Source organism: Bos indicus, chromosome 19 (assembly GCF_029378745.1).
Source record: "Bos indicus isolate NIAB-ARS_2022 breed Sahiwal x Tharparkar chromosome 19, NIAB-ARS_B.indTharparkar_mat_pri_1.0, whole genome shotgun sequence".
NCBI lineage: Eukaryota > Metazoa > Chordata > Mammalia > Artiodactyla > Bovidae > Bos > Bos indicus.
This window is the reverse complement of record NC_091778.1, coordinates 23493860-23517633: the sequence shown is the minus strand read 5'-3', so window position 1 is coordinate 23517633 and position 23774 is coordinate 23493860. Positions and strand designations below refer to the sequence as shown.

The following is a 23774-nucleotide window of genomic DNA, read 5'->3' as shown; positions in this document are numbered from 1 at the left end:
TTATACCCCTGTTGACAGATACTAAAAAGGGCCTTAAAAAAAAAAAGTCTTAAGTTTGTTACAATGTTGCTTTCTGTTTTATGTTTTGGTGTTTTGGCCTCAAGGCACCTGGGATCCTAGCTCCTCCACCAGGAATCAAACCCACCTCTCCCCCACCTCCCGGTGTATTAAAAGGAGTCTTAACCACTGGGTCACCAGGAAGGTGGTGGCTTTTGTTTCAAATGGACATTCTTCACGAGCCACTGCTTACCTGGTTACGCAAGCAGGAAGGAAGATAATCTGGTAGGTCAGTCATCGGGCCATGTTCTTCCAGGTGGGTTATACAGAAAGGTTTCTTTCCTCATCAGACTGATTTCTGGCTACCCTATAAAAGTGGGGAGCTGGTGGAAAAAAAGAATGGGAACTCGGGAATGATCTCAAAGCCAACCTAACGGAAGAACTGCCACAGATTTTCCAGGGCTGAGGGGAACATCAGACTTCTTCAGAAGTTCACTGCAAAATGTCCACCCAGCTCTTAAGGAAACAGGACGGACTGACTGCGGACAGGACAGACAGCCGCTGGCAGTCACATGGAAAAGCAGGCTGAGTTTGGAACCGTGAGGTGCAGGAGGGCAAGTCAATGGGATAGGAATTTGGAGCAAAAGGAGGCTTCCACATCAGAAGCAGGGTGCTTTGTACCTATTCACAGAGGGTTTCCCCACCCGTGGGTGTGCCAGGACCTTGCCCACGAGCACCACGGTCTGGTTCTGTGCCCTGTTTCCTCCGGCTGTCAGTAGAGGCGTGCGTCTTCACCAGGGAGAAGGGCAGATGCTGAGGGGGAGCCCAGGCTTCTTGGGTGTGCTAATTTTTCACTATAGTCCGTTCTGTTTTCTGTCAACAGTAAGGAAATACATCCTAGCAAGTGACATCCAGTACTGCTTTAATTAACTGTAATATTTTATGCTCCAATAATGCACCAAGAAATCACTTCCAGATGGGGAAAAGGAATGATATTTAGACAAAAAGGCAATTCCTTTACTTTCGGCAGATCGGTATCTCCCAAAGGTACAGAACAGAACCTTGAGGGTCCAGGGAAGCGGTGGGGCGGGGGGGAGCGGGGGGACGGGCGGGGAGAAGGGGGCAGCTTATCTATTTTGATACATATTAGAATTTGAGACTGGAAAATTATCTTTACTGTATAAAACATCCCAGTACTCTTTCTGCATGCCAGCATCTGGTGTGTCCGTGTTCCCAGGACTGTTGTTTAAATGGCCCAGTGCAGTCCTAATCGTTTTATTTTTAGCGATCTGACTTGGAGGGGACGAGAAGTGTGAAACACTTGCTTTCAGCCTCAAGCAAGCTGGTTATTTTGGAGATTTTTCTTGCTAGCAAGAGGAATTTCATTTCCAGCTGTGAACTTCTGGCATTTTCCCTGGCGTTCCATAAACAGGGGACGAGGGTTCCTCGTCCAAGAGCAATTCAGGGTGGGCTGCTATCACATCCCCCATTTCTCCTGCTCACTCACCCTGCCTGCCTGTCACTGTCACACTGGTCCTCAGAAGTCGACTTTTGGTCTTGTTCTGTCTGTACCGAGGAGCCACCTGAGGCGTGAGAAAGTCGGCACACTTTTCTGGTGGGGTGGGCAAAGCCCTGGGTACTGGGTCTTTGTTCTTCAAGAGAGGGAGGTGTGGTGATAGTTGCTTCAATTCCCAGAACTGAGTTTGGAGGTCAAGACACCCTGTCCGTGGTGGTTCCTATTTCCCTATTATGATCCAAACAGAACTTTCTCCAGCCTGAGCACCTCTAACCACCAATCTAGAAGTCTGGCCACAGTAAAGACAGCAGAGAACTCTTTATCAATTATAAATTACCAATATTTATTTTAACCACATAAGGTAACTTCAAAGTTTTCTTTTTTCTTTTTTTGAAATCTAGAGAAAGTAGAGGGAAGGAACCAGTACAATATCTAATTTAGCTGAATAGCAGAGTTGTTAGCTACTGTTTTGATCAATGAGGGCTCCTTTATATATATTATTTCAAAGCGACAATAATAAATAAATCTTCCGTTTAGGGTTTAGTCATCAAAACAAAGGAGAATCCTAGTCAGGACGGGGACAGCATGATTTCTGCCATGGTCCCTCCATCGACACAAACTCAAAATTCAAGATGCTGGCTATGAGCAAAAAAACATCTTTACTGTTTGGGTACCAGCTCAACTGTACAGTAATTACACTTGCTTACAGTCAGAAAAAAATACCCATTTGTGAAAATGTGCAATAGGAAATCTTCAATAAAGCAAGTTCTTATTATAACGGTTCTTCACAAGGAGTAAATATTATAATCATAATGGAACTTTTCAACTGTATGCTGGGCACTACTCCAGACTTCCAGACTGACTATTCACAACCTCCAGGCATTTGTACTTGTGAAAATAAAAAGGGCCTCAGGTGATGCTGATGCAGACCCCCAGCTGAGAAATAGGCTCTGTCTGTACAGGACTACATACGGCATTCAGCGCCCATCACCAAGACACCTAACGTAACTCCTACTGACATCTGTTGGCTCCTTGGAGATTACTGACGGTGTAATAAATCAAGAAAGCAACTTCTCTGGCTGTGACCACCTGGGGCTGGTGGTGGTGGAGGGGAAACAGTGCCTTGACATCTCAATGCCATTATGGAGATGTCCAGAAAGTGACTCCTTGTGAATGAACCACAAAAAGAAGTGTGGATCTGTAAACACCGAGAGTGACAAGAACCAGGTGTGGGAGTCCACTGGCGTTTCCAGCTTCCCGGGCCGATGACAGACGGCTAAAGCGGCTGCCTGGAGATGGGCCCGTCACCCCTTCTTTCAGGAGTGAGAAGAGAACATTAACCTCAATTAGCATGGGCTGGATAACTTTCCCAGAGCAACACCATGGCTGTCTGGGCAGAGGGAAATCTATTGACTGAGCTGCCTGGGTGACCCACTGCACTACTCCCTACTCTTCCTGCGTTTTTTTTTTTTTGGCTGGAAGGTTTACTTCCTTCTATTTTATTTTCTTATTTGGCCACTTATTTGGCCACATGGCACATGGGATCTCAGTTCCCTGACCAGGGATTGAACCTACACTCCCTGCACTGGAAGCTCAGAGTCTTAACCACTGGACCACAAGTCCCCTTGCGCTTTTCTTACATAGCCATCCTTTCTTCACAGGGCTCAGCTAAAGGCCACACCTCTCCTGCCATATCTATCATCTGCCATTTCATCACTGGAGCCCTAGAGCCAAGCCTAGAGGACATCTCTTAGGGGTCTGGCTGCAGAGGGCACCTCCAACAGCTGCAGGTGGGGGAAGCTGTGAGAGCCCAGCTCTCTGGCCCACAGTGCTAGGACAGAGCAGGGAAGGGAACAGGGCCACAGTCACAGAGGGCGGGACTGTGCGGGTGAGGCTGCAGAGTCAGTGATGACTGGAGCAGTCGGGAGCAGCTGGGGAACAGCCAGTGAAGCCCGGGAACCTTCTTCACCCACTGTGGCCTCTGCTACAGGAATCAGAGATTGCCTCCAGTCCTTACTTGGCTTCTCCCATTAGGCAGGAATTAAGACAAGGCATGGGAGCGACCCAGGAATGACCCAAACGTCCCAGGAAGTTTCAAGACTGATGATCTGAGGATCTGGGGAGCACAGGAGATGTGAGGGGCGTCCAGGGATCTGGTTGCGGGTGGCTCACCGGCCAGAGGGGAAAGTGACCCCTGGGTGCTCCTACAGTCTCTTTTTAATCAGTTTCTCCAGTTTGCGGATGCGTGAGGACTCCTGTTCAGGAGTTGGAGCCAGGAGGGACAGGGAGCTGGAGCCTTCGGGTCCTGAGGGCGGGGCGGGGAGCCTCTGGCGGAAGAGCTCCAGCATGCTGCTCTGCTCACTCCGCTTCAGCCCCTGAGGTGGAGACAAAGGAGGATGATGGCAGGTCTGGCCCCCAAGGACCCAAGGGCAAGTTCACTATCTGGTATTCACTAGGCTGAGGATTAGCGCTTTCTCCAGGGGAGATATTAGCCCTGGGTAGTAGCCCAGGAGAGAAGCAGGGGAGGAAGAAAAGGCAAAAGGAGAGGAGAGAAAGGGCTGAGAAGGCAAGTGGCCAGGCAGCAGGATGCGGGAGGGCAGCCTCCTCTCCTCGAAGCCCCGCTAAGCCTGGCTACCCGCCATCAGGAGGTGATGAGGGACGTGGTCACAGGCCCTGGGTCCCCCTCCTCAAATGGTTTCTTGCAGCCTGGGCCCAACAGGGACACTTTGAGGAGGCCCCCAGGGGCCTATATTCTGCCCCCAAGTGAATCATGGAGTGTGAGAAGGATGCACCCAGGGACAGAACACGATGCTGAGCGCACCTTCATGTCCAGAATCTTCTGGAAGGTTTCTGTGTTGCAGTCTGTCAGGAGCTTGATGTAATTGTCCACAAATACCACCAACGGCTCGTGAGGGGCCATCACAACCTGTGAGGGAGAGAGGCGAGTCAGGCCTGCCGGAAACGCTTATGATCGGAGGCAGCGGAGCATCTTCTAGAGAAATGTCCCGATAGCCTGTTTCATCTCAGCATTCAGTTACAGCAATGCTTTCAATCAAACCCGTCAATCCTAAAGGAAATCAACCGTGAATATTCATTGTAAGGACTGATGCTGAGGCTCCAATACTTTGGCCACATGGTGTGAAGAGCCAACTCATTGGAAAAGACCCTGATGCTGGGAAAGATTGAAGACAGGAGGAGAAGGGGGCAACAGAGGAGACGGTTGGATGGCATCACTGACTTAACGGACATGAGTTTGAGCAAACTCCGGGAGATAGTGAAGGACAGGGAAACCTGGTGTGCTGCAGTCCATGGGGTCGCAAAGAGTCAGACACGACTTAGCGACTGAGTAACAACACAAGGCTTCCTAAATTTGCTAAATAAAAAATGTCACCTGAATTGCTTTTTAAGTACAGATTTCTATGTCCCTCCTCTGAAGATTCTAATTCACAGAGCCTGGGGAGGAGTCCCAGGGGTCTTTTTTAAAAAATATCAAGACCACAGGAAACACTGTGTTGGAGGGCCCCCTGTCTGGGACATTTCCTGGGTTTCTGGTACCTGCTCCTTCTGTCCTGACGTATCGTTGTTCCCAAGTGAAGTGTCACTCAGTTGTGTACAATTCTTTGCGACCCCATGGACTACACAGTCTATGGAATTCTCCAGGCTAGGATACTGAAGTGGGCAGCCTTTTCCTTCTCCAGGGGATCTTCTCAACCCAGGGATCGAACCCAGGTCTCCCATATTGCAGGCGGATTCTTTACCAGCTAAGCCACAGGGAAGGGATGGCCTCAAAAAGCATCGAGTTAAGTGGGTTTTCTCAAGAACAAAAACTCCACAACAGCCTCAGTGTTTCTAAGACTTAAAATCGGGAACTTCATATAACTACATCCACTTCACATACCAGGGCTTCCCTGGTGGCTCACTGGTAAAGAATCCACCTGTCGATGCAGGTGATCCCTGGGTTGGGAAGATCTCCTGGAACAGGAAATGGCAACTCACTCCAGGACTCTTGCCTGGAGAATCCCACGGACAGAGGAGCCTGGTGGGCTACAGTCCATGGGGTCGCAAAAGAGTCAGACACGACTCAGTGACTAAACAACAACTTCATGTACCACCAGCAGGACAGCCCTGGCATCAAACCCCTCATGTTCACAGTCATTTGGTTTTCATTGTGGGGGTCCAGTTTTCTTCCTCAAGTAGGCTGGTTTGGTTTTGGATTTCTGAGAATACAACTCAGAGTGGCAAGGAGAACTCACTCAGAAATTCTCTCCAAACCCTGCTCTCCCCCATGGAGAGTAAACCAGCCAGGGAAGAAATGCATTAGGCTGCTTTCAGTTTCATCAGGCCAAAGCCCAAGGTCTGTGGAGGCCCCTTGCCCGGTCCAGCCACGTCAGGGCTCGCCGTGACTTCCCACTCCTCCATCATTTGAGCCATTCTGCTTGCAGACTGACAAGCTCCATTTGTTCTCCAGCCTTCTCTCCCCTCCCCAGTAGGTTCCCTCTCCACTCGACAAGTCCAGGTGGAAATCAGATGCAGGAGTTCAAGGCTTCAGACATTCTTAGCATCATCACCCCACATATACTTTGTTAAATGGGGCTTTAGAAAACCATTTGCTGATTAGAATCAGGTATGCGACATTTGTTTGAAGTTCCTATAAGGTGGCAGAGCTTAGAAAGCCAAGAATGGGAGGAACTGAAAGCTGGGAAGCAGAGAGAAGCAGAGCAGAGAGACCGTGACTGGAGGCTGATTGAGTGACAATGCCACTCAGCCTCCAATCTTGGCCAAATCTTATTACAAGAGAATCCCATTACAAGAAAGAATGCATTTGTCAGACAGAATTACTGACCCCCACCCCGCCCCCCACAACACTGCACTGACTTTCAACAATAACTGATGAGGCCAAAGTGTGGTCCAGCCAAAGAATGCAGACAATCTTTTGGGACTGATGGGAATAGGTTCTAACCTGTGCTTTTTGAGACTAGTACTCAGTACTGTTTCAAATAAGCGATCAGGTAACTAGGCCCTTTTAATTGAAACCCTAAAGAAGACACAAGTCCCACCTTGAGGATCATCTCCGCGCGGGTCATGCCTTTCACCACGATCTTGGTATAACTGGCCGGGGCTTTCCTCACCACCTGAGAGCCGATGGAAGGCAGATCAAGCAGGACCATCTTCAGGGAGTGTGTGTCCAGCAGTAGCTGAGGGAAGAGAACAGAACAGTCCCAGCCACCTCACATGGGCACAACACCCAGTGTACTCATGCTGATAAATAACATTTTCTTGATATTAAAAATTTTTTTAATTTATTTTAATGTTTGGCTGCACTGGGTCTTCACTTCTGTGTGTGAACTTTCTCTGGTTGCATCGAGCGGGGGGCTACTCTTCGTTGTGGTGTGTGGGGTTCTCATTGCAGCGGCTTCTCGTTCTAGCTTGAGAGCTCTAGAGCTTGGGCTCAGCAGCTGTGGTGCATGGCATGTGGAATCTCCCCAGACCAGGGATCAAACCCACATCCCCTGCACTTCATTTAGAAAGCAGTTCAGGATATGTATGAAGAACCTTACAAATGTCTTAAACATTTTTGCTTATTGAACAGGCAAAAAATGGTAACTCCATACTGCTCTATTTTGGGTTTCTCTGGATGCTAGTGAGGATGTAGGAGATTAAGCCAAATTTAAACATCAGTATCTTGGGACTTCTTGGTGGTCCAGTAGTTAAAAATCTGCCTGGACCACCAAGAAGTCCCAAGATACTGACTCCAAGATTTATAATAAAGTAATTGAGACAGTGTGGTACAGGTGAAAGGGCAAATAGATCGATTGTGCTGAAGAGAAAGCCCAGAGATACAGTCACAGATACAGTCCACACAAATAGAGTCACCGATCACTCACAAAGCAGCAAAGGCAATTCAGTGGAGTAAAGGTAGTCTTTTCAACAAATGGTGCTTGAACAACTGAGCATCCACATGCAAAAAAAAAAAAAAAAGGAAAAAGGAATCTAGACATAGACCTTTCACCCTTCACAAAAACTAACCCCAAATGGATCATAGGCCTAAAGGTAAAACACAAAACTATAAAACTTCTAGAAGGTAACATAAGAGAAACCCTAGATGACCCTGGGTATGGTGATAACTTTTTAGATATAAGACCAAAGACATGATCCATTAGAAACTTACACTGCTGCTGCTGCTGCTAAGTCGCTTCAGTCGTGTCCGACTCTGTGCGACCCCAGAGACGGCAGCCCACCAGGCTCCCCCGTCCCTGGGATTCTCCAGGCAAGAACACTGGAGTGGGTTGCCATTTCCTTCTCCAATGCATGAAAGTGAAAAGTGAAAGTGAAGCCGCTCAGGTTGTCTACTTGAAAGTTACACAGTCGTGTCCGACTCCTAGTGACCCCATGGACTGCAGCCTACCAGGCTCCTCCGTCCACGGGATTTTCCAGGCAAGAGTACTGGAGTGGGGTGCCATTGCCTTCTCCAGAAACTTAAACTACCATCTGTAAAATAGATAGCCAATGGGAATTTGCTGTATGTCTCAGGAAACTCACACAGAGGCTCTGTATCAACCTTGACGGGTAGGATGGGGAGGGAGATGGGAGGGAGGTTCAAAAGGGAGGGGATATATGTATCCCTACAGCTGATTCATGCTGAGGTTTGACAGAAAACAACAAAATTCTGTAAAGCAATTATCCTTCAATTAAAACATAAATAAATTAAAAAAAAAAACAAAGACATGATCCATTAGAGAAATAATTGATAAACTGGTCTTCGTTTAGAATGAAAAATGTTTGCTCTCCAAAAGACAATGTCAAGGGGGTGAGAAGGTAAGCCGCAGATTAGGAGAAAGTATTTGCAAAAGATACATCTTATAAAGGACTGTTATCTAAAACATACAAAGATTTTTAAAGAAAAACTCAGCAATAAGAAAACAATCCAAATAAAAAATGGGCCCAAGATCTTAACAGCTACCTCACCATATAGATAACAAGTAAGAATCTGAAAAGATCTGATTCCTGAAAATCAGTAAGCAAAAGAACAGCAACCCCAGTAAAAACAATACCAACGATGGGGCAAAGATTTGAACGGGCACCTGACACAAGTGGAGACGCCAGTGCTCATAGGACTGTGAAATGCTGTGTGTGCGTGCTCAGTTGTGTTCAACTCTTTACAACCCCACGGATTGTAGCCCGCCAGGCTCCTGAAACTTAATTTCACTAGTGATCCAGTAAACACAAATCAAAGCCACAACTGTGTATCATTTTGTACTCATCAGAAAGGCAAAATAAAAAGTTGAAATACCAAGTGTTGGCACACGTATAGTGCAATGAAACTCACACTTAGCATGAGGTATTATACACTGGTTGAAGCCCTTTGGGGGAATTTCAGTACTATTTCCTAGTGCAATCTGTACATAATCTGTGACACAGTACTCATATCCTTTAACGAAATTCTTGCCCATGTCAAAAAAGGTTCCTTGAATCCACTGTTCGTAAAAGCAAAAGATTGGAAGTGGCCTAAATGCCCATCAACGGTGTAGAATGGATAGACAAACAGTGCTATGTTCACGCGATGGAACACGACACTAAAGTTAAAATAAGCGACTCAAACAACCTGTATCTCACAGACAAATCTCAGAAATCATTTGTTGGGCAAAAGAAGCAACTGGGGAAATGATATGTATAGTACCATTTGGATAAAGTTTAAACATTTGCAAGATAAAATTATATATCGTTTTTGGATACATACACATGTAACTTATCAAAGCACATATGGGAATGATAAAATCAAAATAGTGATTACCTCTGGGCATGGAGGGAGAGGCATGGCAGGGTAGGTCCACAGGGGACTTCAGCCATAATTATAATTTATATAAGAAAGATTTACAGCAAATATGGGACCATGTTAAGATCTGCCTAAGCTAAGTGGGAAGCTGATATTCTTGACATTATTTTCTATACTTTTATTAACTGGAACTGTGTTTTTCCTTCTCTTCTTTTTTCATAGTATGCTATTAAATATCTGAGGCCTAGAAAAGATTCAACTTTATCTTCCATGTAGTAAAATTTCAGCATCTTGTCAAAATCAAAGCCATGTCTTAGCATTATTTGCTAGCAGGAAAAAAAAAAATCAATGATTATTTAAAAACGTATAGGGATACTTCCTGTTTTTTCTGTACGTTCTACTTCCCAGAGAATATTATATGCATAAATAATTGTACAGTCTTAAGTGACAGGAAGAGTTTTGAATGAACCAGACATAACCCTCTAGTATCTCCCATATTTTGAAAGATAGGACATTCTCAATTTCTGGCCAGTCACAGTAAAATTCTCTCCTCACCAGACAGATGAACAGATGGAAACCTTGGTCTCAGGTTTTACCGGAAGTAATGCAGTCAGAAAAGGTGGGAGCTAGTCTGACAGACTTAGCAGTTGTCTGTGGGAAATGAAGGTGAAACGGCTCATTTATCATGAAAATCTGTTGGCTTTCATCTTTGAAAATAGCTAAAAGTTCATCTCCTTATGCATGAGGCACTGGGCAAGAGGTGGCTGTTAGCTAAATTTGGCTGAGCCTTACAGAAAAATTTTGGGGGTGATATGGCTGTTGTTGGTGGGCTGCTGGGGTGCAAAGCTGGCCAGCATGCTATGCCTGGGAAGGGTCATCGCCCATTAATGGAAAGCTCTGACACCTCTTGGGGGACAACATGACTATCACAGTGATAGAAACCTTGAGCAGACAAAATAAAGGCACACTCCTAGAAGGCAAAGGCCATATATATAACACTAAGTTCTGAGGTGATGTGGAAGAAACAGTTCAGGATATAAGGAATAGGTGGGCCAAGGTGAGGACATGCCTTATTTCTTTCCTCGTTCCTTTTTTTCTAAGGTATAACTTTCATACAGTAAAGTACACAAAGACCAAGTACACAGCTTGATAAATTATTACATATGTATACACCCTATGGGGCTTCCATGGTGGCTCAGACAGTAAAGGATCCATCTGCAATGTGAGATGGAGAAGGAAATGGCAACCCACTCCAGTGTTCTTGCCTGGAGAATCCCAGGGATGGGGGAGCCTGGTGGGCTGCCGTCTATGGGGTCGCACAGAGTTGGACACGACTGAAGCGACTTAGCAGCTGCAGCAGCAGCAGCTGCAATGTGGGAGACCTGCGTTTGATCCCTGGGTCAATTCTCCAGGAAAGATCCCCTGGAGGAGGGCATGGCAACCCACTCCAGTATTCTTGCCTAAAGAATTCCCACATACAGAGGAGCCTGGTGGGCTATAGTCCATGGGATCACAAAGAGCTGGACATGACTGAGCAACTAAGCACAGCACAGCACATACACCCCACTGCCTAATTAAAGACATGAGACATTTCTCCATCAACAAATGAATGAACTCAGTGCTCTATGATGACCTACAGGGGTGGGATGGGGCTGAGGTGGGAGGGAGGTCCAAGAGGGATAGATATGTATGCATATGGCTGATTTACTTCATCGCACAGCAGAAACTAACACAACATTGTAAACTAATTATACTCCAAAACAAAACAGATGAAAGGATACAGAAGATGCTGTGTTCACACGATGGAATAGTACTCAGCCATAAAAAGAATGAAATATTGTCATTTGCAACAACATGGACGGACCTAGACATTATTATCATACTAAGTGAAGTTAAGTCAGACAAAGACAAACATCATACGATATCACTTATATATAGTGAAATCTAAATACAATACAAATGAATTTATTTATAAAACAGAAACAGATTCACAGACATAGAAAACAAACTTATGGTTACCAAAGGCGAAAGGTGGTGGCAGGGAGGGGATGGATAAATTAGGAGTTTGGGATTAGCAGATAACACATTATTATGGATAAAATAAATAAACAACATGGTCCTACCATATAACACAGGGAACTATAATCAGTATCTTATTATAATCTATAATGGAAAAGAATATGGAAAAGACGATATAATCTTCATATATGTATATGTACATGTATATAACAGAATCACTTTGCTAGACATCAGCAGCAGTACTTCAATTCCTCTATACTTCAATTAAAAAAATAAATTAAAAAGATGACTTGGGACATTATTTGCATCCCAGAAGGCTTCCTCGGGTTCTCTTCCAGTCAATGCTCTCTCTTCCTTCCCAACAAAGGCTACCACTCTTCTGCCCTATGTGCCTCAGGACTGGTCTGCTGCTCATTAATCTGCTATGAACATTCTTGTACATGTCTTTGGTGGCCACTGGGGGTAGCATCTATGCAGAATTGCCGGATGAAGGGGTAGGCATATGCTTAGCTTTAGGAGAGACTGATAGTTTTCCAGTTTGGTTGTACTAATTTCCAGTCCTACCAGCAATGCCTGAAAGTTCCAGTTGCTTTACATTCTCACCAACACTTGGTATTCTTGGTCTTTTTTAATTTTAGCTATTCTGATACTGTGATTTTAATTTACACTTCCCTAGACAATTAATATGCTTACTGGTGAGCCTCTTTTTGAAGTACCGGTTCAAGTCTTTTGCCATCTTTTCTAATAGCTGATCATCTTTTTTCTAATTGATTTGTTGAGGTTTTTCTAAAGTACGTTTTTCAACTTTATTGAGGAATAATTGACAAATACACTTTAACTGCATATATTTAAAGTGTACAAGGTGATTATTTGATATACATACACTTTGTGCAATGATTACCAAGATCAAGATAATAAACTCTCCTTTTGTGTATGTGGTAAGAATGCTTAAGATCTACTCTCAGCAAATTTCAAGTACATCACACGGTATTATTAATTACAGTTACCATGCTGTACATTAGGTCCTTGGAATTTACTCACCTTAGAATTGAAAGTGTGTGCCCTCTGACCTCCATCTCTCCATTTCCTGCTTCCCCCAGCCCCTGGCAACTACCATTTGATTCTCTGTTTCTCTGAAATTGAGTTTTTTGTTTTTTTTTTTTAAGATTCCACACAAGTGATATGTTAGAGATTTTTAAAAGGATATATTTAGAATATGAGTACTCTGTCAGTTACATATATTGCAAATATCATCTGCTACTCTGGCTTGTCTTTTGAGAAAAACAAGTCCTTAATTTGAAGTACTCCCAACAGTCTCTTATTTTACGATTAGTACTTTTAATGTTTTGTTAAGGGATCTCTGCCTAACCCATAGTCATAAAAATATTCTTTTATCTTCCAGAAGTTTTGTTGTCTTATCTTTCATTTTCAGAGCTATAATCCACCTGGAGTTGTTTTTTTTTTTTTAAATTTGAGATAAATTCACCTTTTAAAAGCGTACTGTTCCATTCCAGACATCTCATCATGCCACAAATAAATTCCATGGCCATTAGCAATCGCATCTCTTTCCCTCCTCTCCTCCAGCCTTTACCAACCAGTAGTCTGTTTTCTGTCTTGCGGATTTGCCGGCTCTGGACATTCCATATAAATGGAATCATACGTTCTGTGACCTTTTGTCTATGATTCTTTCACTTAGCATAATGTTTTCAAGGCTCATCTATGTTGCAGCATGAGTAAGTACTTCATTTCTATTTACAACTGAATGATATTCCCTTGTAAGATTAAGCCACATTTTGTTTATCCATTCATCAACTTATGGGCATTTGAATTGTTTCTACTTTTTGGCTATTATGAAAAATGCCACTCTGAATATCTGTGTACAACGGTTACGTGACACACTTTTCCAGTTCTTCTGGGTTTCTATCTAGGAGTGGAATTGCTGGGTTATATGGTAACTCCATGCTTAACATTTTGAGAAACGGCTAAACTGTTTCCCCAAATGGTTGCAGCATTTTGGATTTCCACCAGCAGCATATGAGGGTTCTAATTTCTCCACATCCTCACTGGAACCGATTTGTTTTTTTGGAAACTGACTTTTGTATATGGTGTGTGGTTAGGGTCAAGATTAATTTTTTTCCGGGACTTCCAAAAACAGAAAAACATAAAACAGAAGTAGTACTGTAACAAGTTCAACAAAGACTTTAAAAATGGCCCACATCAAAAAATTCCTTACAAAAAATAAAGATTGATTTTTTTCCCATGTGGATATGCAATTACCCAGCACTGTTTACTGAGAAGACCATCCCCTCCCAACTGAATTACAGTGCTGCTTTTGCCATAAATCCAGTGTCTGTGTGTGTGTGGTCAATTTCTGAACGCCATTCCTTTCTGTTGGCCCGTTTGTCCCTGTGTGCTTAATTACTTTAGCATTAAAAGAAGCCCTGGTATCTTGAAGTTTAAATCCTCCAACTCCGTTCTCTTTCTCAAGAGTTATTTCAGCTATTTCTGGTCTTCTGCATTTCCATCCAACTTTTAGAATCCGATTATCAATTTACATTCACACCACAAGCACCCATCCCACCCCTGTTGGGATTTCACTCTATAACTTTGAAAGAATTGACATTTTAAAAATACTGAGTTCATGGGACTTCCCTAGAAGTCCAGTGGTTAAGACTGCTGCCAGTGCAGGGAGTATGGGTTCAATCCCTGGTTGGGGAACTAAGATCCCACATGTCATGCAGAATGACCAAAAAAAAAAAATTATTGAGTCTTTTAACATATGAACATGGACCTTCCTGTCATTTTAAAGATTTTTCCTTAATATATCTTAATATTGTGTCACTTTTTGTGTAGAAGAGTCACACATTTTTAAAATACTTATTACCAGCTAGATTTTAATGTATATGGTTTCATTAAATTTTTTTAAAATTGTTTGTTGCTGGTATATACAAATATTGGAAATAATTTAAATACTGACCTTATATTGGCTCCCACCTACTAAATTTCTATTCTAATAGTCTGTCTATAGATTCTTCTGGATATTGTCAATCACAGTCATGTTCTCTGTAAAATGTGAAAAATGACAGCTTTGTTTCTTCCCGTCTAATTGTATACCTTTTATTTCTTTAACATTTTATTTTTTGCCTTATTTTCCTGGCCAGGACTTCAAGGGCAACGTGGGACAGAAATGTTGACAATAGACATCCTTGTCTTGTTCCTAATGTCAAGAGAAAAATCTTTGTATATTTGACGATTAAGCGTGATGTTTATGGCAATTTTTTCCCCCATTAACTGATTCACTTCATTCATGAGCTTGCTCAGTCCTCCCATCCCCAGGACCTTGATGATCCTGCCATGGGCATAAACCCCTGCGGAGCGTGGCTGTGCCTGTCTCTTTGCTCTGTGTGGCACAAAGGGAGGCCCCTTTTTGACTGAGTGATAGAGGAGGCTTTAAGTTCTCGGTGGACAGGATGGTCTCATAAAAGTCAAGATGGGCCAGAGCTGATGCCACAGAGAAAGGTGAGCGGTTAACCAGGCAGTGAAGAGATTCAAAAAGCTCCTTAGAAATAGAGAAGGGCTGAGCAAAAGGGAGAAAGCTCTACAGTGTGCACAGACACACAAGCACATTAAAAAAGAAGGAGAAAGTTTAGCTCTTCTGAACACACATTCTATAATCAGAAAATCTAGAAGGAACTTACTTTAAGCACTAATTGAGTTTTGTGTCATTTCTCAAAATAAAATTTTATTGTGGATATCACTTAAGTGGGTATTATGTGAGGGTGGACCACTACATTTTTAAAACAAAAAATCTTGTTATTATGGAGAGTTTCAAGCATGTATGACATAAACAGAAGAATACAGTGAATCCTTATGCAGTCGGTTGTACTAACCAGAGACATTCTCACATGCTCATCTCAGTTCATCCATGCCTACAATACACTGGCTCTCAGCTTGGGGAGGGGGGTTCATCCTCCCACCCTCGGCTTAGATACCTGGCAATGTCTGGATGCATTTTTGGTTGTCAACATTGGCAGGGTATTACTGGCAACTAGTGGGTAGTGGTGAGGGATGGTGCCAAACATCTTATAATGCACAGGGCAGCCCCACAACAAAAAAGATTCTCTAGCCCCAAATGTCAATAGTGCAGAGGCTGAGAAACCCTGCTGCAACCACTCCCTGTTCCTCACTTAATTTTTCTGAGGTTAAATTTACATACAATGAAATGTACAATTTTTAACTGTACAGTTTTGACAAATGGATTTATCTATGCAGACCATCACATATGTTTCTGTATATACCCTTTTAAAATAAAATCAGCCTTAACACATTTTCTTCTATTCCTAGCTTGCTAAGGTTTTGTCGTTCTTTTAAAAAATGGTCATTTACATGTATTAAATTTTATTAGTACACTTTTCTCCCCCCAAAGGAGTGCTTAAAAACACCCTGGGTCCTTTTCCTGACACAACAGTGAGCTGCTTCCTCTGGTAAGTTTGTGCAAATGGATTCCATTTCCACTGTGTGCTCAGTCATACATACTGTGGCCAGAAGACTAATTAATGACCCTGCAAATCCCACAAGATTCTCTGAAAATCACAAACTAGCAAGAAGCATGACAAATACTGGTATGGTTCAGTTCCGCGTGCCCTTGCAATTGCTCAGGCAGACTCTGGGGCCCAGGGGGAAATAATTTACTTTATACAGTGATCAGGGAAAGAATCAAGAGCAGGAAAATGTCTCCTTTACCATTTTTGACACAAGTATTAAAATGCAATCTAAAATTAGGACCTAGTACCTTTGTGGCAAAGCAAAGGCAGACTCTGAGGTTAGGCCTCATCCTCGACTCTCACAGCTTTTGTTAAACTTGGATTACAGCTGCTCTAAGATTTGTGACAGAATCTGTTTCATCAAGACTTTTTTTTTTTTTTAAGCAGAAGTTTTAACAATTTTTTTTTTAATGTGGACCATTTTTAAAGTCTTTATTGAATTTGTTATGATACTGCTTCTGTTTTATGTTTTGGTTTTTTGGCTGAGAAGCATGTGGGATCTTAGCTTCCCGACCAGGGACTGAGCCCGTACCCCCTGCATTGGAAAGTGAAGTCTTAATCACTGGACCACAAGGAAAGTCTCAGAATCTGTTTTAATCTATGAACTTCTCTCTGGTAACTTCCAGTTTCCTGTGGTTTTGCTGCTTGAGTGATCATGCCTCCAGCTCCATGACTGCATGGGCTTCTAAGCCCAGATACTCACGGCAAGCATGGACCCCAGCTAAACCTGAATTTCACGTGGGAATCTTCCAAGGGCCACGATGCCCTACAGTTCCTACTCATGGCCTCCCCACCCTTCACCCGAGGCAGGGCCTATTGAGATCTATGCTCCCCTGTCACCCACTCATGTTTGTCTGGGGTCTGATAAAGTCAAATGCCAGTTTCCAGATGGTTTTCTCATTCACATCTCAAAGCAGAATACTGGCCAAACTGATACTTTTCTGAAGATGCGGGCTTTTGGAGTCTGAGTTGATTATTTTAACATTCTTTTAAAGAAAGGAAAATCTGAGGAAAATAGATATGACATTGGATTCATGTGACAAGATGAAAATAGCATGGTTGCTGGACACTAAATCAGCTTGCAAGGCCTGGGCAGGGCTGCAAACTCATGGAAACATGTTCCCAATGAGTCAACTCTGTTCCAGGGGCTTCATCAACTCTAGAAACTTGAGAGAATTAGTTTCTAGAGACCAGAAACAGAATCCAAAGCTTCTCCTGGACACACTAAGAGCAACCACTCTACATCCTCTCTCATCACACACAGCAGTGAGGTGAACAGAGGGTCCCCGGTGAACATGTGCTCATGAAGTTGGACGTGCTGGGGCATTATTATTCTGCTGTTTCCCGAGGAGAAGGTTCATTCTGTGCTTATGACGTGCAAGAGGCAAGAATTTCCAAACACTGAAACTCTACACTCAGATGCAGTTGGTCAGTGTCTGAATCCACACAACCTCCCAGGACGTTTGCTGAAACAATGCTTCTGACTCTGCTAAGCTGGTCAGCCAGACAGCCCACGTCAAGCATTGACTAGATGTTTCCATGTGAGAAGACAGGCGCTGACAGAGAAACAAACTATTAATAGTAAGAGCTGGCATTTGCTGAGGGCTTCCCATGTGCCTGATGTTGGGTCAAGCGCTTCAGTGCATTGTTGTTATTCAGTCACTAAGCTGTGTCTGACTCTTTGTGACCCCATGGACTGCAGCAGGCCAGGCTTCCCTGTCCTTCACTATCTCCTAGAGTTTGCTCAAACTCATATCCATTGAGTCAGTGATGCCATCCAACCATCTCATTCTCTGTTGTTCCTTTCTCCTCCTGCTCTCAGTCCTTCCCAGCATCAGGACCTTTTCCAATGAGTTGGCTTTCTGCATCAGGTGGCCAAGTATTAGAGCTTTAGCATCAGTCCTTGCAATGAATATTCAGGGCTGATTTCCTTTAGGATTGACTGGTTTGATCTCCTTGCTGATCTTCTTCAGCACATTATCTTGTTTAATCCTCACAACTACCCTGTGAGGTGGTACTGTGATTATCCCAATTTTATAGATGAGGAAACTAAAGCCCTTGAAGGGTAAGTAATTTGACTAAGGACAAACAGCTGCTGGCTGGCAGAGACAGGATTCAGCATCAGACCTTAGTGATTCTGGAGCCCATAACCTTAAGGCTCACACCTACTGCCTTGGTATAGTGTAGGAAGGCCACTCACTTACAAAAAGATTATAGAACAAACAGCACTTATGAGATTCAAGAGCCTCTGGCTTTGATACTTTCTGATGGACCCATGATGCACCAGGGCACATGCTGACCTGCCACCCTCCTGAGGCCTGACTCAGACCAGCACGGCCAAGGGCCCAGGGTTGGGGCAAGTTATGGAGCTAGGAGAGCTGAGCCACCACCCAGTCAACTAATCCAGTGGAAGAGCAGGAGTTATGGAAATGCCTTGAACTATATATTCTCCTTACTTAAAAATGTAGTTCTTTCAAATACAGAAAGCAACTGAAATCAGTTCAGTATTGCTGATTTAAGGTCTACAGAGGATTTATTTTAATGAATATAAAGGGATCATACATGATCAGTACATGAACAGCTCGCATCTAAGTAAGTGTTTTTAAATAATTAGGGGCTGGGGGACCATACTCAATATTTTGTAATAACTTCTAAGGGAAAAGAATCTGAAAAAGAATAGATATATGTATACATATAACTGAATCATTTTGCTGTACACTTAAACTAATACCACATTGTCAATCAACTGTACTTCAATTAAAAACAAAGAACTAAACCTTCAAAAATAATGAGAATAAAGGCAAACTGAGCCTTGTGTTTACATTTGTATGAAGATTAAGGAGCTACAATTAAATGGCTCGAACAATTATAAACAAACAGAAAATGAATTAGGGGCTGAATATTATTGTTTGTTTTTAAAGGAGCTTAAACTGTTCTCCAAACTCAAGCTGTTCAAATTACAGAGTGTGAACAGGTGGTCTCTGAGCAGAGGCAACTGCCATGGCACCCAACTCAACTCAGCAGTGCTGAGGCAACACCATCTATGTAGACAGGTCTTGAGGCATAGAATTCAAGTGAGCAGGGTTGGGCTGATGGAGGAAGACTTGCTGGGTGAGGTGGACAGAGCTTCTCTGTACCAAAAAGATGAGCCTGTCTTTGCTTGCTGCTCCTAGGCGGTCTCTGCCCCAGCCACTAGGACCCCAAATAATCAAGAGCCATTGTGGCTCCCTCTGCCCAGATGCTTTTCTCCTAGTCCTCCTGCAGCCCCAACTCTCAGAGGTGCCTCTTCCAACCATCCAACCTAAAGCCACTACTCCTCTTAGAACAGAGAATATACAGAATATAAATATGTAAAGAATGTGCCTTGCAATATGCTTCCCTGGTGGCTCAGACAGTAAAGAATCTGCCTGCAATGCGGGAGACCTACGTTTGATCCCTGGGTTGGGAAGATTCCCTGGAGAAGGAATGGCTACTCACTCCAGTATTCTTGCCTGCAGAATTCCCTGGACAGAGGAGCCTGAAGGGCTACAGTCCATGGGGTCGCAAAGAGTCGGACACAACCGAGCGACTAAAACACTTTCACTTTGCAATGCATGAACGTGGATTTGATTCCTGGTTGGGGAACTAAGATCCCACGTGCTGTGGAGAAACTCAGCCCACATGCCACAGCTACTTAAACCTGGGCACTGCAACTAGAGAGTCAGAGTACTGCAACACAAAGATTCCATGTGATACAGGGAAAATTCCATGTGCTGCAACTAAGACCTGAAGCAGCCGAATGAATGAATAAATAAATATTTTAAAAGAGTACATCTCTATAAAAATATGACTGGAAAATTCCATAGACAGTGAAGCCTGGTAGGCTACAGTTCATGGGGCTGCAAAGAGTTGGACACGACTGAGCGGCTGAGCACACGGCACATAAATATGTAAAGAATATAATGAATATCATGCTCCTAAGGTATTCTTTCATATAACCTAGCTTTATACCCTGCATACTGAGGTAAAAATGATCTTCTGACTTATTTGTTACTTGTATGTTATCTGTCTCTTCTTACTAGAGTGTAAACATCATGAAGGGGAGGTCTTGTCTGCCTGTTCACTGTGGTATGCCCTGTCCCTAAAATAAGGCCCAGGTACCAGGGGGTGTGCTCAATGGAAAAAAAGCTTTAAATAAATGGATGAATGAATTCAGCTGCCAGATCATCATTCTGTCCTCAAAACAGGGGAAACCGGTGGTTTTACTTTGACCTAGTACCTCTGGACTAGGAAGATACGTGGTCTGACCCACAGTGAAAGCGAGGGGAACAGCCCTATACCAGCTTCATCTCACCTGTTCTGCCCCCACCATGCTGATTGGCTTGCACTTGAAGAGGTGGGTGATGAACTTGGGAATGAAGGAGCTGTGGATAAAAAAGAAGTGACAGATGAGGTTCATTTTCTCTTTGGTAAAGAACTGCAAAAACTTTTCTTTTTTTTAAGTTCCTATACTTCCTTCTAAAGAAAATGGAGAATTAAAGTAGATATTCTTATGTCCTACCAGCATGCACTCTTCCCCCCCCCGCCCCCCTAATGAAAACCCTGGTTTTATTTAGGTAAATCTGGCCTTGGGATGCTGGGGAAAAGCTGATTCCTCCTAAACAACAGAGGTGGATTCTAATTAGCCTCAGCCAGGCAGAGCCTGGGGTTCCTTGGGTGACTGCTGCTGGTGCTGACAATTCGAGGACATGATCCAAGCCAGGGGGAGGGAAGGACTTCACTGCACAGCGGGGGCAGGACTCTCTTCTTTTTTAGCCTGTTTGTGTGTTTGGATTTAACATCTAGAGCTGTCATTTTCCCACTGTTCTAAGGATGAAGCCAGGCCCAAGGAGAGCAGGGTCAGTAAAGAAGCTAGGTCCTCAGTAACATTGCTGAACCACTGCATCTTGGGATCTGTCCCATCTCCAGACTTCAGTTATATGAAATAAAAAATTCACTGTTTAAGTCAGTTTGAGTCAGGCCTTCTATGACGAGTAGCTGAAAACATCCTAATGGATGTGACAACCGAATATACATGAGGTGGTTATGGGATCTTAAATGCGAAAATAGGAAATAATTGCTAAGGGAGTAACTGTCAGATCAGAGAACAAAATACACAATCTCCAAAAAATTCACTGGGGACTGAAGGGCAACCTGGGCCAGGTGAACTGATGATGCTCATCTGGGGAAAGGGAGAATATAATTTTAACAGGTCAGGAGGGTTTTTTTTTTTAAAGAAAATCCCACAGAGCCCTGAGTAGGGAAGGCTGAGTTGTATTGCTGCTGAACAGAAGGCATGGGAACCAGAAATGCCTAAAATCAGGCCAGATTCGAAGACCAGGAGAACACAGGGCCCATGGCCGAAAGCAAGATTTGGAGGCTGAGGTAAAGGCTGGCCAGCCTCCCCATCTCCTCACTTGACAAGCTGCTCTCAGACTCATGCCCGCCATCCTCTTTGCTCTCTCCACATTTTTTCCAGAAGGTTTGTGCCACTCTGATATCCAGAGACCTACTGGAGAGCCCACTGGCATGGCACTGGCACCTCCACCCCCGCACATCCAAGACTCTGCCCTACCCTGGATCCAGGCTCAGAGACTAGATCTCGTCTGTGCAGGCATTCAAGTCAGAAGCCACAGACTTGCCCTCAACCACAAAATCCAGTAAGCTCTCAGTTCTTCCCTCAACATCCACACCCACCCTTCCTGACCGTCCCCGGCTGCTGCGCTTCTCCTTCTCACTAGAGCTCTCTCAGTTGTTTCCTAGCTGGTCTCCCAGCCTTCAGCCTCATCATTTCTAATCCATCAGCCGTTAATGGGATTTATTTCAGATGCAAATATGAGCAGGACCCTCCTCTGATCACAACTCTTGCAGACAGACCTTCCTCGACTGTCTAGCCCCATGCAGATCCTACGACTCTAGGCAATCTGAATCCTCCGTGCCTCTGCTCACACTGCTCCCTCTGCCCGGAATGCCTCCCCACCGCCTTGTGGGTCAGGACACACACATATCTCCCGGACTCTGCTCAAGGACAGCTTTCCTGTGAAGCCTCTCCTCAGTCTCCTCCACCATACTCTGCAGAGTCCACAGACCTCCAACCTAATAAATAACCTACACGGTTATACTTATTTGCTGACATGTCTATTTCCTTCCACTTGACCGTAAGGCAAATGAAGCCAGGGACCACGTGTACTTAGTCAAAGCACTGAATTCTGCAGCTGGAATACAGTGGGTGCTCAAGTGGCTGCATGCTGAATGAACAATAAATAATAATGGCAGCAGCTAATACTTTTTAAATGTCGGCTTGGTACCAAGACTTTACCAGGAAGTTTATATGACTTCTCATTTTTTTTCCTCCCAATCACTATTAAGAGATCTGTCTCATCATCCCCATTACTGAATGGAGGAGAATCCACTGAGTGGATGAGGGAAGTCACTTGTGGTTCAAACAGTAGTTTCTACCAGGGGGCTGATCTTGATGTCTAAATAACAGAGACTGTTGTTGCTTCAGAGACCAATAGTGAGATAAAAAAGTTAGAGGGAAAGAAATGTCAGCCCCAGAGATCAGATCTAGGGGAAGGCCAGCTAACTGATCAGGAGGCAGTGAGAACAAAGGACTACGTGGCATGGATTCTTCCTGCTCTCAACTGGAGTCAGGCCAAAAAGTACCATGAGACTGAACTACAGCTAACTGCAACGGCACACAGTTTATAACCTAAGTTACTTCAAACTAAGTAGGTTTTGATCATGTGCTTCATCTGGCTCTGTGTGCTGAACTATAGGAGGAGGGGTGGGGAAAGCATAAGGATCAGGGACACGTCTTTGGGGGAAGAGTTCCAGCAACGTGAGGTGTAACTGCAAGGGGCTCCTCCAGACCCTCGCAGTGGTGGCAGTGACTGCTCTTGGCTGAAGAAGAGTCTTCTCACAGCCCCTACCTGAAGGTTCTGGTCTTCAGCTGGGATTTTACAGTGATGAGAGGGTACCATGGATTAAATGAAGGATCCACTTTCTAGATTACAGGTTAAACTTTTCCAGATGTGAGAGATGGCATCCTATGCCCAGCTCCCCCAGCATGGGCTTAATGTGAGAGCCAAGGGCACTGAGAGAAGGTGAACTGGTGCTGGGACTAGTGAAGACCCCTTCCTCGGTTTAACATCAGCTCCATCAGGTTCCTGTGCAACAGCACTGGAGATTCTTGGCTACAGTAAATTTTTATAGAGACGCTGTTCCTACTGGGAGTTATGGGGAGTGTCACAGTGTGATTTATCAGCAGGGCTTTTAACCTGCACTAATGAGCACCCAGAGAGTGGAAGGGATGTCAGCTCCCGGCCCATCTGCTGTCCTGCACACATTAATGCCTTCCGGGAGGGTCCACTCGGGCCTTTCCTGACACTCTGGGAACTAAAACTCAGGCCACAGCCACTCCGTAACTGCTGCTCTTTAGGGGCTTGTGTGTGAGGGGGAAGGAAAGCCTTAATTGAACACAAACTGGGAGAGATCTGGGGAAGACAGAAACTTGGAGCCCTAAACTGTCCTCAGGGACCTGGATGAGAATAACCTCACTTCAGTAGCTTGGACAGGGCCGTTCTTCCCAAAGCCCTTCCCTGCGAAGTCTGCCAAAATGCTTGTTTGATAATTGGTCCGAGGAGGCACTGACCCTCCATGGTGTCCGGCCTTGGGGGAAACGGTGCTACGGCCAGATGCTGACTGGCAAAGGACCAAAACATCTCCCTGCTTTACAACAACAAGCCAGAAGCATCCGCACAGGAGGACGGGGCAGGAGACACGCAGGCAGTGTTCACTCCACCTACTTGGCAATGGACTGGCTCTCTGACTTGCTCTTCCTGATTTCTAGTACCTTCCCTAGACTCACGGGTGTCCACAAGTGGATATACTCTGGCAGCCACAG

At 44.3% G+C, this 23774-nt stretch overlaps 1 protein-coding gene across 2 annotated transcripts in view; it reads right to left on the bottom strand.

Moving 5' to 3' along the window:
• Positions 1-2973: 2973 nt before the first annotated feature.
• Positions 2974-23774, bottom strand: part of VPS53 (VPS53 subunit of GARP complex) — a 123351-nt gene continuing 102550 nt past the window's right edge. For both annotated transcript variants that reach the window (XM_019980717.2, XM_070772802.1), the window contains exons 19-22: positions 20184-20253; positions 6571-6708; positions 4335-4439; positions 2974-3888 (exon numbers count right to left, since the gene is read on the bottom strand). In XM_019980717.2, coding sequence (XP_019836276.2) covers positions 3718-3888; positions 4335-4439; positions 6571-6708; positions 20184-20253 — 484 coding nt within the window. In that variant the 3' untranslated portion in view covers positions 2974-3717. The remainder of the gene's footprint in view (positions 3889-4334; positions 4440-6570; positions 6709-20183; positions 20254-23774) is intronic.